The 18,257-nt window shown below is 40.2% G+C and overlaps 1 protein-coding gene across 7 annotated transcripts in view; it reads right to left on the reverse strand.

Moving 5' to 3' along the window:
• Positions 1-18,257, reverse strand: part of DOCK10 (dedicator of cytokinesis 10) — a 227,671-nt gene that overhangs the window by 40,964 nt on the left and 168,450 nt on the right. For all 7 annotated transcript variants that reach the window (XM_053919129.2, XM_045198211.2, XM_024563982.3 and 4 more), the window contains exons 19-29: positions 18,151-18,243; positions 16,091-16,214; positions 15,776-15,897; positions 15,328-15,414; positions 13,082-13,174; positions 12,535-12,653; positions 10,451-10,520; positions 7,057-7,170; positions 3,689-3,760; positions 1,998-2,144; positions 306-389 (exon numbers count right to left, since the gene is read on the reverse strand). In XM_053919129.2, coding sequence (XP_053775104.1) covers positions 306-389; positions 1,998-2,144; positions 3,689-3,760; positions 7,057-7,170; positions 10,451-10,520; positions 12,535-12,653; positions 13,082-13,174; positions 15,328-15,414; positions 15,776-15,897; positions 16,091-16,214; positions 18,151-18,243 — 1,125 coding nt within the window. The remainder of the gene's footprint in view (positions 1-305; positions 390-1,997; positions 2,145-3,688; positions 3,761-7,056; positions 7,171-10,450; positions 10,521-12,534; positions 12,654-13,081; positions 13,175-15,327; positions 15,415-15,775; positions 15,898-16,090; positions 16,215-18,150; positions 18,244-18,257) is intronic.

Below are 18,257 nucleotides of genomic sequence, written 5' to 3' on the forward strand. Positions count from 1 at the left end.
ATCACTTTTTTAAGACTCAGATGGTGTTCATCATATTTGCTAACATCAGCTAATAAAATAAAATATATTCCTTATGCTTAGCTATTTTAGAATTATGTTTTATGGCAACTTGAGTCAATAATTTAAACTATTGCAATTTATAAATGATGAACCATTTTAAAAATGGTTCTCCTTGGTATAGAACTTATTTTTTTTTTTGGATGCAGAGAATGGATAAGTTAATGTTCTAGACAGGTATAGAGACCAACTTATTTATTTATAATGCCATCGCTGAGAAAGAAGTCACTCCCGCACCCAGGCCTCACCTTGAGATCCCCGGAGGAGAACATGCTGATGTAATTGTTCACCATCTTAAACACAAAGCCCCGGTCCATGAACGTAAAGCAGCGCTAAGAAAGATAACGTTTTAAATTCAAAGATTTTTGCTTTAAGGATCACTAAAGATTTTAGAAAAGATAATGAGATTTATTAAAATAAAATAACATTAAACTAACTGTATTGTATCCTAAGTGTATAAAACGTCTCTAAAATGTGTTTAAGCATTTGTCCACATATGGAAACTAGTTAAAATGTTCGGTATAGTACACGCATCAGAAAGTTACAAACCCATACTACTCGATTTTATACAACATCACTTGGAGTTTTGCAAGTAAATATCACAGCCTTTTCTTTTTTGTACAGAAAGTTTTAGCTTTGTTTGCCTATTTATTTTTTAAACAGTTAGGTACATTTTATTATACTTTTTTAGTAATTTGATTCCCGTGCTATACCGCTCTGGGAAGGCACGGGGGTGGCAGAGATGGGTCAGGAAAACCTTTTAAAATGGCAATGGCCTCCTTCAACAGGCTAGCTTTTCTCTTGTGAAGGCAGCTTGAATTTAAAGAGCAAAGGTAAGAAATCCTGAGATTTCTATCGGGAAGCTGCTCCCTGTCTCTCTTATTTTGTTGTCAAAATCTCTTAATAATGAATGTGTTAAGCGGTAGGTAGTTTGGGAATAGACAGGCAAGCATTCAGAGTTCGAACAGCACCCACTCTTCTTCCAAAACACTGAAGACCATGTGACCAGTAACCAAGCGACAGTGGCCAAGGACTGCAGTGGGAAAGTAGGAAGTAGGAGGCACAGACCACACAGGGAGGGACAAAAGTATATGTAAATAATGCAATAATTAATAAGTAATAATATGAGAATAAACTTTGTGTTTCACATACTCGACACCGCAAGCCTACTTTTGCCTCACCCTGTATATACCGCTGAGAGTCTCGAGGCGTTATAGCAGATCACCCTATGGGGGTCATCGCCACGGGTGTCCCATTCTGTCCACTCCCACGTGTGTAAAACTCCTTGGGAACTTTCCCACTGCTGTGTCACTCAGTATGGAATGCTCCTTTCTTGTCCAAGAGAGTCTAGGATGGTCCGGTGCAATGGTTTTGCATTTCTTGGGTCTCTACCCAATTTTACTCACAAATCTCTGCTCAGAAGGACTGGGTGTAAGATCTTGCTCTACGTAGTCTACTGAGTGGAATGTCTCCCACTGAACTACGCCTATGCATAAGCAAGAGCTATTTTCTCAAACAACATTCTTCCATTTGTTAGGTCATTTGTGATTTTGTTTTGTTTTCCTTTCTGTTTTTGTCTTTATCCTTTGGAGTGTTTTTAATGTACGTATTCATTCCATAATAGTATATTGCCTCATGTATATCTCTCTTTTTAATACAAATTTAAGTTCTTTCGATGACTCCCCTCATTTCCCAGAAGAACAGAGGGAGAGGTGGACGCCAGAGGGTAAGCTCAGGCTCAGGTGACGTAGAGTCCTATGGGGAAGAGGGGAGAGAGGAGGAGCTTTCGAGACTTCTCCACTAGGCAGGCTCCCAGCGGGCATGCCAGATCCTTCCAGGCGCTTTGTCATACGTGAACATGTGAATCAAACAACACTGAGAACATCTTGTGTCCACTAGCATGCGGTCTTGAATGGAACTGTGACCTCATACAACTGTACCTTAAGAAACCTGGCAACGCTGTTGTTGGCCCTTCTTGTTTCTTCAAGGGCATCCTTGTATTTCCAAATCACGTGATCAGATAGGATCATGACAAGATTGTCCAATTCATTCTGGTAAGATTCAGGGAATCTTTGAGCCCGAGGAAGCTAAGGAAAGAATAGATCATTTCTTTATAACGTGGCATGGGGAAATACCAAGCCTGGAAAAAAATAAACCGAAACACTTACTGCATTTTATATCTTGCCAAACAAAGAGTCCTTTTGAAAACTTGAATGTGGTAGTAAAATAGAAGCCCTTTTAATTTCAAGGTCATGGTTTCCATCATTTTCATTTAATGTTTCCCTCTATTTTGGCTAGTAAAATTTTCATGTTTTCATTAAAAAAGTAAATTATTACATTTTAAGTGCAAACTATGAAAACAATGTAACAATTTCTATGACTCCTCACATTTTTTTTCAATTACAGTTTACATAAAATATTATATTAGCTTCAGGTGTACAGCATAGTGATCACACATTTACATACCTTCTATGTGATCCCCCCATAAGTCTATTACCCTGGGACCATACACGGTTATTATAATATTAGTGTCTATATTACCTCTCACGTCTTAATTCCCCTCACTGCCCTTTCAGGAAGTAAACACTATTAATAGTTTAATGAATGCTATTCTAGATTTCCTTTGACACAAAGTTCTCAGTTTAGTTGCAAATCAATTACTTTGATTTTTTAAACTAGAAACCCCCCAATAAACAGTGATAAGAAATCAACAAATGAATAACTGAATGAGTACAAATAAATGTTGGTTTGACATGTCCTCTAGTAAGAAGTGAGTTCCAGCTGGCCCTTTAAAAAATGTGCATTTCAGCTTCATTGAGGCATAAATGACATGAATTTATAAGGTATTTAGAGTGCACATCTTGATATTTTGCTACATATGTGTAGTACGAAAGACTTTTTCTCATCTAGTCACCAAACACATCCATAACCTCACACATTCAGCTTCTTCTGTGTGAGAACGTTTGTCATTTTCTCCTAGCAAATTTCACTACCAGCCATAATCGCCATGTTTCAGGTTAGAGCCTCAGACCTTACTCACAGCTGAAAGTTTGCACCAGCTGGTCTCAACTCCATGGTCCCAGCACTTGTCACAGCAAGCACCCGTGGGACCTCAGGGTCAAGAGATTTTTGCTACTAGATGCAGAAGGGCTTGGCTGTGAGATTGTGCCTGTTTCACGGAATAAAACTCCATGGGTCCCTAAAGGCCACCCTTAGGTCCAGGAATCCACTCATCCTGTCTGAGCCCCTGCATATGCGGGAAGTTCCAAAAACTGCGATTTCTAGTCTCCAGTCTCTACCTTGTGAACTTGCATAGCCTCTTCGCATGAGATAGGTAAAATCCATTCACCCCACAAGCTGGCTTTACAATTACACTCATATTTTTACTATAGATAAAAACGCAAGAATCACTGTTAGACTGAGCCATACATTTCTAAAATTCAGAGCACCCAGCCTTACATGCTGCAGCAATAAAAACCATGGAGGGCAAGGGACACATACAATCATTTCTCCCACTTGAAAAGCAATGAACATATATTGCGAAGTTTACAAAGTAAATAAAAATGGAACTCCTGACTGCATATTCATTAGCATAATTGTTGGATAGTATTGTATTGCCCGTGATCTTTACCTGAATTTTATTTGTGTCAATCAAATGCTGCGCCATTGATTTTAGGATAATTGCAAAGAAGAACCAGGAATGCTGTCAGGAAAAGAAAAGACAGTAAGAAATTTGCTATTCTATCATAAAATAATGTAATTCTGTTCTTTACAACTTGTAAAATTATAAAATATTTATCTAAACATGTATTCTTTAAAAGTAAATGCATCGGAGCAGTAATATTTTCTCCATTGTGTTCGGGTGATCTTTATCAAAGTGCTAAGGGTAAAAGTAAGTGGCGGACATTCCGGTTTCTCTGTAATCTCAAAGAATGTTTGAACTAAAACAAGATGCTGTGTACTTGACATGGCTAATTAAAGAGTAGTCTTATGAGGCCTTTATTCATGGGGTTGTATCTGTTTCACTTATCTAAACAAAACTCAAACCTTTTTGTTTTATAATAGATCACAGCAGGCCTAGCGCTAACATTTCTGGGGTTAGAGACAAGATTAAAAATGAATGCCTCATGTCTAAATATCTGAGTTCAAGTCATACTAATGAAGTATTAAATAACATATGTTTGATCATCCTTGACAAGTGTAACTCCATGACAACTTGAAATCTTGTACCAGAGTGTGGGGACCTGGGGAGACAAGCACCCTGGCCTACTCCCTCTTGTCTCTCAAGGCTCTGTCCTGCACCTCGAGAGGCCTGGCTCATGTGTGACTGTCCAGCCTGCACATCCAAGTGTTGTCCACAAACTAGTCCCTCCCTTCCACTGCAAACTGCTCCCCACTTGGTGCTAGGGTTGCACTGTGGCATCGAGACTTTCCTGTGAAGGCTGGACTTAGGAATGAAGTCTAAGTGAGTGAGCCTGTAGGGCCAGGAAGTGGGAGCTCCGAGAATACTCAAAGATTCAGAAGGCGTGGGCAGGGCTCCCAGCGAGCATGTCTCTTGGCTACTCTTACACCTTTTCCTACGGGGAGGGTACAGGGGGCAGAGACTAAAGCACATGTTCACAGTGGGGGCCCCTGTTTCGAGGGTCTAAGGGTGAAAGAGTGATATTATCAGATACAAAAAGTATATTTTGTGTATATACAGTTTAAAGAATGCACCCCCCCCATCATCTCTCTTTCTCCTCCCCTCCACCACAAAAATTGCTGAATTTTGGGCAGTCTTTCCCTTGCTTAACTTCGAAATTTTGCTACTGATATTATACATTAAGACAATATGTTTAGTTTTGTTTGCACTGAATTTCATATAAATGGAATCATCCTGTACATATTCCCCTGTGATTGCCTTTTTCATTCAACAAATTATGTTTTGAGGTTCCTTTATGTTGAATCATGAAGCTGAGGATCCCAATGTTACAACATCACGTATCTAACCACAGTTTACCCAACTACTCTACTGTGGATGGGCATTTGAGTTATATCCAATTTTAGGCTGATACCAAGGATACTGTGAAGAACTTCCGAGTATGTAGTCCTAAGTCTAGAAGCCTGACTGAGACAAGGCTTAAGTTCCAAAGGGGCATCTCTGACTTAATAAAAGGGTCATTCTTAATAAACAGTATTGGAAATCAAATTTATGTTGTTGGGCATATTAATACAAGGAACACTTAAAATCCCCTTTTGGTCATCTTGTCCAAAATGGTATGATTAACCATCAAGGAAATGTTCTGACATGTGCCTCGGAATTTGGCCAATACTACTCTCCACCCTCAGCACTCTGGCTGCCTCCTCTCTTCACCTCAGTTCGCCAGAACTAATCAAGTGCAGCCTTCTGTCTCTGTCCAAGTCAGACGACAGAAGAAGCCCTGCCTCCTCTCCTGCTCTTGAATCTCCATATGTTCCTTTTGTATCCACATATCCCATGGCTTCCATCTCCTGAAACCCACCTGCTTTGGAACACATGGTCCACCTTCAGCAAAATCTGCTGAAGATGCAAAATTCTCTTCCAAACAGTCCCTTCATCTCGTCTTTTAATTGAACGCTGACTCTCCCCAGAAGACCCTGTTTCTGGGCAGGCTACTTCTCCCGTGGGCCCTGTGTCCATCCTCAGCCCACTATGTTTATTCTCTACACAGCCATGAGAGTGATCCTTTTAAACCAAGGTCAGCTCACAGCACTCCTCTGCTCAGTTTCCTCTAAATGGGTCCCCGTTTCACTCTGAGTGGCAGCCAAAGCCCTTGCCAGGGCCCATCCGGCCTTCTGCCACCTGCCAAACCTCCCACTGCTTCTCTGACTTCATCTGGCAATCTCCCTCCTTCGCTCACTTGGCTCCAGCCACCCTGCCCTCCCTGTTATCCCTCAGGGACTTCTAGGCATGCTGCTGCCTTACGACTTCACACAGGCCTCCCCTTCTACCTTTAATGTTCTACTCTAAGCATCCACACAAGTTCTCTCAACTCTCTCACATTTTCCCTTTTTTGCTCAACTACTACCATCTCTGCGAGCTCCCTCTCTTACCCATTCTGTTTAAAACTTCAAACCCCTCCCTACACTCTTAGTGCTCCCAATGCCCCTTCTCTGCTTGACATGTTCTTTTCCCTCACCACTGCTCCTCTTCTAACACACAGTTTAATTAATGTTGTTGTTGTGTCTGTAGCTTATTGTTGTTATTTCCCAGTAGAATGTAAGCAGAGATCTTCACTTTGTCCTCTGCTGCATGCCAAGCGCCAAGGATGGTGCCTGTTGCATGGGAGGCACTAAAGACGTGTTTGTTGAATTAACTAAATGAATATACTCAGAAGGATAATTTAAACAAATTGCTTGGCTCAGGATAATGTGATGTTAGCGAACTCATGTTGATGCTTATTGATCCTGCCTTCTCTTTGTAGCTACTTACTAATCCGTTATCCATCTGTCAAGTCACGATAGATAATTAATTAAGCTGGGGACTAAGTTTGCTCTTCTATATATAATAATTTAGAGTTGCCTTTTCATAAACTTTCATCATCTCTTCTTTATGTGTTTCAGCTTTTTGGGGGTCAAGGAGTGGCTGTGTCTTGGTTTCCTCTCTGTTGTCCATATATTCATTCATTAACATATCATCAATCCTTTTGTTGGTAGATTTCTTCTTACTGTGTCTAATAAACCCAACAAATTTTATTTTTGCTACTTTGAATTTTTCAGTATTTTAGATAACTCTTCACAGACATTTATTCTGTCTTTAGGCCAAAGGATTTAACTTGGGTCCTTCTACTTCTGAAGGTGATCTATTCTGTTGACACAGATATCTCTTGCTTAATACTTTTTATATGCTGCAGTCACAATATAAGCTTATGCTAGAAACTATAAGAGAAATGATCTCTGAAAATCAATGGATCCTATCACCTCTGGGGGTAACAGTGAACCTCATATTAATGACGAAAGAATCGTCTTTAAATTCCTTACCTTCAGGACATGCTTCACTGTTGTTGAGTCATTTGTTTTTAAAAGACCAGCCACAGTTTTAGCCAGTTCCTCATGCATCGTTCTCTCCTTGCATGTCCTGGTCTTGAACACGAACTGAAGAAAATGCAAAAAGAGAAATAAGTCAAATGCTTTAAGAAAACAAAGCTTCAAAAATTATGTTCCATGAATAACTCATAACTCAAAATTGTGTGTTCATGCCAGATTTTGTCATGAAATAAACGAAGGCCTGACGACAAGAGTGGTGCACACCTGCTCCTGTTTGGGGCTTTGCACAGGTAGGGACTGGCTCACCCAGGCTCTCCTTGAAACTCTTTTTGTAGAAATCAAAAGAAAGAGTCAGAGAGCAATTCAGCAGGTTGAAGGAAACATGGAGGGCTTTGACCCACCTACTTAGGACACATTTCCCCTTCTCCTTCCTTCCACTGGTAACAGGTGGCATGGTAGCATTTCTTCATCCTGAAAGGGTAGAGCACCCACTCAAATAGCCAAGTGGGGACGCAGGTGCCTTCCAGAGGCCAGTAGGTGAGCTCCCCACATGCCCAGGGCCTACCATCTCATGCTTAGACACAGCCATCAGAGGGTCATGAACACTGGCCATCAGTAAGACAACACATGCTGCTCACTTTTTTGTTTCTCAAAAGATTGGTTTGGGCACGCACCACTGAGTGCATGCCACGGTCTTAGTTTTCAGTATTTCTTCATCTATTTTAAGGATATCAACATCAATTTGCTGATTACTAAATTATATTTTACTTATGAGTTGGGTTTGCCTCAAGGGAGTTCATTTCATAAGAATATTCACAATTCAGACTTCATTATAACAAGAGTGAAGGTAGGCAAGAAACCCAAAGCAAAAGCACTTTCTCATTTGGCTATGTAATTCTCTGTTTGAACTTTATAGCTCATCGACAGTTAAGTCATCCTGATGGGGCCTGATATCTCCAAGTTCATCCCGGAGGGAAAAGACAAAGCTAAGAGATGCGTGAAACTAGCTAAAATCAAGAGGAATACAATTTTCCCCCCATCATGGATTATGACTCATGTGAGGGGAATGTCATAACTACCTAATACCATGCACAGTTAGTTAGCCCCAAGGGTATTACAACTAGCTCTGAAATATTCTTATTTTAAAATTTTGGTCATAACATGTCAGTGCCATGAATTTCTATAAACCATGGCATTTCATTAACTCTAGACATACATTTTTGAAAAAGACACGGTGTATATGTGTGTGCTTTGGATATTGTAGATGGGTGAGTTAGCAGCATTGAGCACCACTGAACTTGAAATGGTGTTTAGTTTGTTTCTGAATAAATACTAATTGCATTGACTATCACATCTCTCAAGGACATCAAAGCATGTATAGGTACTAGCCCCTCAGTTTCCATTATACTCCTAGTTGTGGGGCTTAATATCTATCTATATGTTAAATAACTTTTCCTACCAACGGTAAAAAAAAATCAGATTCCTCGGTCAAGGTCAGGCTTTCATCCATGTACAATACTACACCAGGAGTCCAATCACAGAGTCATAGAGCTGGATGTTCATCTGGCCCAACCCATCTCACTTCACAGAGGAGAAAAGAGAGGTTCAGAGAGACTGGCTGCTTAAGTTAACTATCTAATCTTGATGAGAGTCTAGTTTCCCACTTGCTGGTTTTAGTGCTCTTTACAGAGTAAAATTCCAGTCAGTTATATTTGTTAGGTTGTATTTGTTTTGGACTTGTGAAAATGTGTTGTAAAACATGTTTAGAAATTGTTATCCGCTTGAAAATCCATATAGGTGTGTTTTTGGATTTGAACCTCTTCAGGGTAAGCTAAATAAATAGCCTCCTATATTACAAAATCAAATGACCTCGTCAGGATAATTCAAACAATCATGGTTAAAAATAAGACCATCCCAGTATGCATGTCCAGTATACCTCTCCCAGAGTGTCACAGACGGGGTCTGAGAGCTCATTTTGAGGTCCTCATAAGATCTAGACTTGACGGTCACAAAAATGTCACAACACCGGTGGGTTCTAAATGTTATTCCCAGAGATTCCACTGGAAAAAGGTACATAATCCTTGTGTTGAAATGGGGAAGACTTTGTGTAATGTGAACTGGAGAACATTTTTTGTCTTGGCCCCCTTGGAGAGTGAAATGGAAAATTGAAGGAAGCATGGAGAGAGTGAAGGTTGTGTAGATGGTTTTGTTGAATGTAAATTCATCAATATTCTATAAAAGTAAGTGAAGACTCTATCTTAAACAGAGAGCAAACTAAAAAGTCATTTACAGGTAATTCTGGCTTTATGCAAATCAAATGTAGATCTTATTGGGTAAAATTAGACCAGAGGGAAATGATTTTGAAGTAACAGTATTTTTGGCATATGGGCCATTTTAAGAAAGGGCACACACTTATACATAGGTATTTGGAAAAACATCTAACGTTTCTGGCAGGCAGAAAATATATAGACATAAAACTGAAATGAAAAAATTTCTCAATAAAGTTATTAAAAAAATAAGTTTCTAGCACAAAAGACCCACAATTCTTTTCTAGTCCACTTTCTAGACACGTAAAATATATGGGTACATGTCTATCCATATGTATTAGTGTAATATATTCTTTTAATTAAAAAGGTCTATGTCTCAAAATTTTTATCTATGTATAGAAAAAATAGAAATTTAGGTCCTCTATACATCATAAATAAAGTGAACTGAGCTACTCTTATTTATCTCTGCGTGGGTTCTTCCTTTTCATTCAAGAAGATGCAGGAACTACAATGTGCAAACATCATCGCAAGTTCACGGGCATTAATTCACAGGCCAACTGGAAATGAGACTATATACTTGACGAAGGACACTGGAAGAAGCAGTGCACAGTTGATGGAATGGGCTAGTGGTTCATGCCGGAGGATAAAGGGCTTAACATACCAGAAGCAGGTACAAATATACAGTAACTGGGAAAATGAAATAATGCCTGAGAAAACAATAAGAAAAGCTAAGAAAACATTACAGAAGATACACAGAGCATTCAACAAACCAACAGGAAAAATATTCCTTAAATTTACACAGGAATTTCATTCATTGTAATGTTGACTTGTAAAGGACAATACTTAAATTTTCTCCTCTAGCTCCTTCTTTGCTTTTTCTCCCCATATACATATTCATTTGCACATGTACATGTTATTTGTACATTTATACACTCAAACACCACATCTAGCCCACCGATGCAAACAGAAGGAGTTCTAAGTAGCTAAGAGGAATGCTTGACATTACTGTGAGGGGCACCATCCAGGGAAAGAGAAAAACTTCCTACTTATCGTAGACATGAAATGAGACAAGCCACACAGCACAAGGGCAAATGACCGGTGGCCGAGTGGTGATTCCATACCTTAATGTACGACTGGACGGAGTGGTCCAGCTGCTCCTCGTGGCACTTGGCCACAATGTCGGTCAGAACCCTGAAAAAACAAACCTGTTCAGTGGCCTCTCTGGAGAAGGCAGCGAAATACCATTTGGTTTATCACTGGAGTGCTTGAAAAATGGGTACTTAATAGTTACTGAATAAATGAATGAACCAATTTCAGACTCTCCCTCATCCTCCCTATACTCCAATACTGAGTACTTAATATCTATATTACCTGTTAGCCATTCCAACCTTGAAATCTCTAAACCCTAGCTGCTAGGTGTAAATAATGTCTTATGGCTGCAGTATCTCACATTGGAGACTTTTGTTTTTGCCTGAGTTGAATGTGCTATTATAGTCTATGTGTTTGTGGACATTGTTTTCTTGGAAAAGGGATCATTTTTAGTACCTGATTAAATTTAAGATCTTTAACCTTGTATTAATTATCGTATTCCTTTTCTTTTTTTAAAAAAGGCTTCCCTTCCAACCTAGAGGCACTCTATGTATATGCTTTTGGAAAAGGTAATTAGGTTAAGACGCAGGATCTTTTTTTCCTTCCTTCACTGGAACAGGGTTTCTGTAGCAGTGGTGGAACTGGTAGGTATTTTCACGTGAACACTTCGGTTACTCCATGTTTTCAACAGATCCATCAGATGAAATATTTAGGAATCTTGTCACCAGAGACCCATACACTCATGCTGAAAGGAGCATCCGTTGAAGACATGGTTGGGGACCTTTAATCTGGGCCTAGAAATGGCTGGTTGTGGGACTGTTAGAGCTACCTTCATTTTCCAGAGCTTCAGGGCTCTCCTTTAAAAACAAGGCTGGAGATCTCATTCTGAAAAAGGCTAATAACATGCCTGTGAGTTCAGAAGGTACTGGAAACATTTCAATGCCAAGAGTAATTTTTTTTTCTGGAATGCTGTGACTAATGTTTTCAAAATGAACATTAGGAATATATGATTCCGTAATTAGTTCAAGACGTGATCTCTATATAGAGGAAATTGTGATTACCAAAGTCACCAGAGAGATTAGTAATGTTGGAAGGATGTGTAGCCTAGACAAACTTAAAGTGAGAATAGTTGAAGAAAAATTGAATACTTTTTAAAAAAGGAAAGATATCTGTTAGGAATGTGAAGTGGTATGGCCATTGTGGAAAACAATAAAATATTTTCTTAAAAATTAAACATGCGACTCTCGTCCAACCCAGGAATTCCATGTGACGTTTCTCTCAGAGAAATGAGAATTTAGGTTAACCCAAAATCTACCCCAAACGTGACACATCCTAGCTTCATTCAATAGATAAAATCATTAAAGAGGGGAACTGTGGTATGGAGTACCACTCAGAAATGAAAAGAAAGGAACTATGGGTAGATGCAGCAACCTGGATGACGTGCCAGAGAATTATGCTGAGTGAAGAAAATCAGTCCCAAAAGGTTACACACTATATGGTGACATAGTGTATGATTCTTTCTATATCTATATAGATAAATATAGAGATAAATATACCTATAGATATGTAGATGAAGCATTGTGCATATATACATGATTCTTAAAATAAAGTTACAGTGATGGAGACAGATTAGTAGTTACCAGGGATAAGGAGTGGGGGTGGGGATGGGAGAGAAATAGTTGTGACTGTAAAGGGGCCACATGAGGGACCCCTGTGGTGATGGAATGTTCTGCATCCTGATTCTATCGATGTCAATATTCTGGTAGTGCTCGCCTACTACAGTTTTGCAAGATGTTGCCTGTGGGGTAAATTGGGTAAAAGGAACATGGAGATCAATCTCTCTGCTTATTATTTCTTATAACCACATGCAAATCTATAATTATCTCAAAATAAAAAGTTTAAAAACCACAAAGAAAAGGTTGAAAAAGGGGTCTAATCTTTGACTCAAATTATAACAGTAGATGATTCGAAGGTAAAAAGTGGAGAGTGAGAAATTTGAGATATGTGTTGAAATGAAGTGCAAGCATACGCAATTAGGTGGCCGTTCAGTTATAATCAAAGTTTTGTGTAACCACAGATGGCAAAATTTCTTCTCCTAAGGCCACGTTATGGATACCTGGTCACAGTGGTTCTTATTTCATCTTCCTCATTCTGTACCAAAACCTTGAAGAGCTGATTCAAGATGATAGGCAGAAAACTCATGATTGCATGAATCTTTTCCACATTCAATAAATTCTGTAGTAAATTGACAGGAAACAAAAGCACACTGATTAAATTTAAAGCTTATTCTTCTGAGGTTTTCCAAAACTTGAATATGAAAACTGTAGGTCCCATTAACCTGGCTTTAGTCTTCATTGCATTTTGTGTGGGAGCAATGGAGGCGATGTGGCAAGGGTGATCACTTAAAAATTAATTTAAACTTAATTGGCTTTAATTTTTCAATCATTTTTATTTTGAAACATTGACCTTTGCTTGTTTTTTAATCAACAGGCAGAAGCTACTAATGAAATGTGAAATCAAATAATTTACTCTCAAAATTGATAAGGCATTTAAAACTCTTCAATGATAATGACCTCTTAGTTTGTTTTTCAGTGAAAATTATCAAGGCCTTTTTGCCCATTTCTCCCCCAAAGGCCACTGAAAGTATTTGCATGTCATGTTACCTTACAAGAGCGCACAAAATTCGAGGTAGGTGACTGAGACATATCTTTCTCTCGTTTTTGGCACTGTTGGAAAAACGCGTTCACATATGGATCCTGAAACACCAAAAAAAAGTATTTTTCTTTTTTTTATTGTATTTTTTTCATTACCATTTAGTCCCCTATGCCCCTTTCCCCCACAACCACCACACTATTGTCCATGTCCGTGAGTCCTTTTTCCTTTTTGCTCATATTTCTGGTGACGTGTGAACTGTAACAACCACAGTGATGGGCATTTCTGTAGGCTCGATGCCACAACGGGCAAGTGCCTTATGAAGGGGCCAGTGACAGAGCTTTCATTTTCACTGCACGTCCCAGCACGGGGAAGGCTTAAATTGAAATCACCGACAAAGCCCACTCTCTTCCCTATTTCATTCTCATAGATTTGTTCTCCTATTCGGCCACACAATGATGGCTGGAGAATTACTTCCCTTGTTTTTTAAAAAAAATTGCCTTCCTTCTTCTTCTTGCACCTGCTTCTTCCACAGACTTCTACCAATTTTCCTTACATCTTCCTTAACATACATGAGAAATGCACAAGGATATTTTAATATGCATAGGGATCTTTTCAGACTTCAATGCCAAGGTGATAACAGAATTAGGGAGTTCACACTGACATCATGCAATAACACTGACTCTTACCCTTTGTTATGGGCTGAAGTGTGTCCCCCCAAATCCATATGTTGGTGTCCTAACTCCCAGTACCACAGGGTATGAGTGTTTGGAGGTAATTAAGTTAAAATGAGGCAGTTAGGGTGGCCCTAATCCAGTATCAGATGTCCTTATAATTCAGTGAATTGGGGCACCAGACACATCTGCACACAAAGGAACAACCGCGTGAAGACAGAAAGAAGGCCCAGGAGAGAGGCCTCAGAAGAAACCAACTCTGCCGATGCCTTGATCTCAGACTTCCAGCCTCCAGAACTGTGAGAAAAGACATGTCTGTTGTTTAAGCCACCCAGCTTGTGGCATTTTGTTCTGCAGCCATAGAAAACTACTACACCCTTTAATACTATTTTCTGAAGAGAGAGGAACCTTGGAAATTCTCTAAATTCTGTGCTGAGGGCTCAGAGTTATGCCATCAGGAAGCGAGATACAGAATTTGGGCAAAGATACACTATCTGTGTATTTTGCTGGTATTTGTCAATTCTAGAAGGGCATCTGCGGTTTGGGTTCTCCTCAGGTCCGTGTGTGTGTGTGTGTAGGTGTGCATGATATGTTCAGTATTATTTCATTTATTCCTCCATTCGACTATTATTTATCAAAGCTGACTCTGCTCCAGGCCCTTGGCAGGCACAGCAGACGGAATGAAGGGCCAGGAAAGCCCTTTCCCTACCTCTGTGGTTCTTCTATTATGTCAGGGAGACAGGCAGCACCCCACATTTCCACATATACCTATTTGATCATAATCAGATAAGTGCTCAGTGGAAGCAGGTGCCATGTGGGTGCAGGACAAGGTGACCCAAGTGTCTGCAAGTGCAGGGCACAGGGAAGGCTTGCTTGAAGAGCTAACCTTTGAGCTAAGATTGGAAGGGTGGATAAGAGCTGGCCAGGCCAGTGGGGGGAGGGGCGGACGTGCAGAGAGGGAGAGATTGCCTTCCCGGCTGAGGGAATGCTGAGTGCCAAAGGATCAACCTAAGCAGATGATGGGCACAGTGCTGAAGAGGGCCTGGGGCGTTGGAGAACTAAGGTCAATAATATGGTGAAGAAAAGATGAATGTGTCCCTCCCCATCCCCCTGGGGACAACGGGTGTGTAGGTAGAGGAAGTGGATGTAGAGGAAGGTGAGTTGTGAGTTCCAGAGGGACCTGGGAAGGCAGCTGGAAATGAGAAAAAGAACTTGGGGCACTCTTAGATACATAAGGCAGGGTTTGGTGGACAGTGGCCCTTTTGTGGGACTTGACCAGAGCTGAGGGCATCAGAGGAAAGATGGGTTTAAAGAGTGAGGGGTACAGGATTGTGGAGCCTTGGCTGGGCATTGAGAATTAGACTTAGTTTTACATTTCCGGTATTTTGGGTGCCTGGATTTTTATGGACTAGGGTAGCATCTCCCCCAGGAGAGGCATTTATTATGCCACGGACAGTCTTCCTTTTCAATCACCAGTTCTTCTGACAACTTGTAAAATGGTGAGTCTCCTCCCACAAATGTAGGAGACACCTTATAATGCCACCTGTTGGAGAAGATGCTGACATTTCAGACATCACGCTCACCTGAGTATTCACTGTTGACACAACAAAGGTCGACACTTTGAAAAGAGGTTTGCCACCATCAACCCATTTCACGTCACTCCCACCATGCTGCAAAAAGAGAGTTTGTTACTGTCACCATGACAACTTCAGAGAAGACAGATAAGCAGGCTATTCGGTGTACATTAATTTGCCATCTTGATCCATTAACTTACATTACTACATAGAAAATAAAAGATGCATTTGGTAATATCGGTGAAGGAGACCACTGTGGTATCAGGGGATCACTGCTAATAGATCATTTCTACTAGCCATAAAGTAAACAAGATACTCGAAATACTGCAGGTGCATTTCATTCATAATTACAATGGATGCATAGCTACATGGTTGGGTTAGTTTAAATAGCAGAGAGAAGACAACCTCATGCCATTTAGCTCATTTTTTTCCTCTTAAATTATACATCATTCAATACCTTTCCACTTGCAGAATCTTGAAAGCTTAGGTAATTAGGAGGCAGGCTTGTAGCTACCGGGATATTGTGCTCTTGAGAGGCTATCCGATCATGTTTCATCAGAGGAAGCCATGCGTATCCAACTGTGCAGAGGAACAATAAAGAGAAAACCTTGAGTACAAGCCTCCAAGGTGAGGAGGAAAAATAAAGTTATTTATCATTTATGAATACAAAACTTCACTAAAACACTGAGTAAATCAGAGCTTTTCAAATACTCTCCAATTCAAGTCCAATAGATGACACGCAAAGCTATCTCAGATTGCTTCCTGTCAGTACCTGAGGTTTCCAGAGCCTCCTTCTTTTTGGCATTGGCTTTGGCGTTTATGTCACACGTGACGTGATAAAAAGAAAACAAAATGTGGTGTTTCTCATGGAGTTGTGTTGGTAGCTCAATTTTCACCTGCAATGAAAGCGATAATAGCTGGACTGAGATTAAAATCATTTGCCCAGGGTCAGGGCAAGACGAAATTCTTTTAAAAATTCTTTAACTGAAATCTAGGTCTACATTTAATAGTGTCAGAAGTACCCATCCTGCTAGCAGTAATGTGTGAAGATGTTGGTATTTGTATTCTTTCTTGTGGTGGATGATGATTCTTTAGAACACGCAGCATGTCTCATCAGATAACATCTGCTATTGCAGTGTGTGGATGAAACACAGGCACATGCACGCACGCAGACATAACGGTAGAGTGTAAGGAAGGCCCAGACTGAGGACCTATCAGTAAGGCGCACAAGATGAGAAAACTGTAATTCTCTGCTTCGCAGAGGGTGTGCAGGAACCAGTTGTATGAGCGCCACTCGGGAGCTCGTTAGAAATGCAGAGTCTCAGACACGGCCCCAGACATATGGAATCAGAATCTGAATTTTAATAAGATCCCCAGGCAATCATAGGCACATGGCTGAGAAACGTGGCAGTAATAAATGATGCAACTTCAGCATTTAAAAAAATATATGTAGTGTATTGTATATATATATATATAGTGGTAACTAAGTAATGAACCATTTTATGAAGAGGTCATGCTGAAGCTATAATGCTTCTGAATAAACAAATCAAAACTGGTGTAGGTTAAGAATATACTTAATGAGGAGCATGCGCTATGCTCCTGGAAAGAAGTGCTTTGAAACCCTCTACATTTAAATCCCCAACAGCCTTGTGAGTGGGATGATAGAGAGTTAGGAACCAAGGCGAGATATGTCAGCAGGCTTTGAGTCACTGAGATTGTGGCCTCGTCAGTAATGGCATCTTCCAGGACAAGGACCCATGTCTTCTGATGACCTCGTTACACTGGAATCCCAGGATCCTGCGCTGGTGAGCTGCATTCCATTCAATATCCGCAAGTAAGTAGTTTCCAGAATAGTTAAGTCATGCAGTAAGGTGATAGAGAGCCATGAAAATTATCTCCCAGCTTATTTATTAGACTTTCTGTGCCTCTGTGTCTCTATATATCTATCCATCTATCTATCATCTATCTCTCCATCTATCCAATTTCACATTGTTCAGGAAAGAATTTAATACACCTATCATCAAAGCAATGTCCTTGGTAGTAATATACCTATTACCAGTAGCATCAACATCACCTGGAAACTTGTTGGAAGTGCACATTCTTAGGCCCCCTATTGCAGACATATGGAATCCAAAAAAATCTGGTGTGGCTTCCAATAATCTGTGTTTTAACAAGCCTTCCAGGTGATTCTGACACATGATAAAGTTTGAGAAGTCTTGAATCATCATGGTTTACAAACTTACATATTTGTTATATACCAACATGCTAACCTGCTTTAAAAAAGCCAATTACACAGTTCAAAATACACAATGATTAACAGTGCAATAGAATGAAAATTTCTCTTTTTAACCATGTAATAAGAGAGTCCTGAGAGTTGGCCAGGGGGTCTTGTTCCATGCCACGTTTAGAGCTGAGGGGTCCCAGGCCGCTCAGATTCGCACAGGCTATAAGCAATAGTGTGGGCTCATGCCCTATCTGTTCCTTTGTTCTTTTCATTACGACATGAAATGGATTGGTAAAAGCTATCTGACACAATTTTTATTATATTGACCAGAGAAATAAAAGACCCTAAATCAGTTCCATTTGAAAAGAATCCAAAGAATCACAATTTAAAGACAATTTTGGGCTGAACTAATGGAATTTTCAACATACTTTTGGAGCAACAGCCAATTAATGTAATTTCTAAATCTCGGTTAAGTAAAATGTCTGCGGTGGCCTGTCCTCAGTCTGAGGTGTGGTCTGCAGCGAGCGTTCATCGCCCTGCGTTATCCTGCCCACCCACTCACCCATCCTTTTAGGAGCTGCTGGAGGCCATGGAGGCCCGGTCCTTACCTCGTCTGAGAAATCCGGATTCTGGGAATGGTGCAGAACAGCTGTGTAGGCGGCGGAGGTGAAGAGGGGCCCTCCAGGTTTTCCATAAATACACTGTTCAAAAAGTT

Source organism: Desmodus rotundus, chromosome 2 (assembly GCF_022682495.2).
Source record: "Desmodus rotundus isolate HL8 chromosome 2, HLdesRot8A.1, whole genome shotgun sequence".
Classification (NCBI taxonomy): Eukaryota; Metazoa; Chordata; class Mammalia; order Chiroptera; family Phyllostomidae; genus Desmodus; species Desmodus rotundus.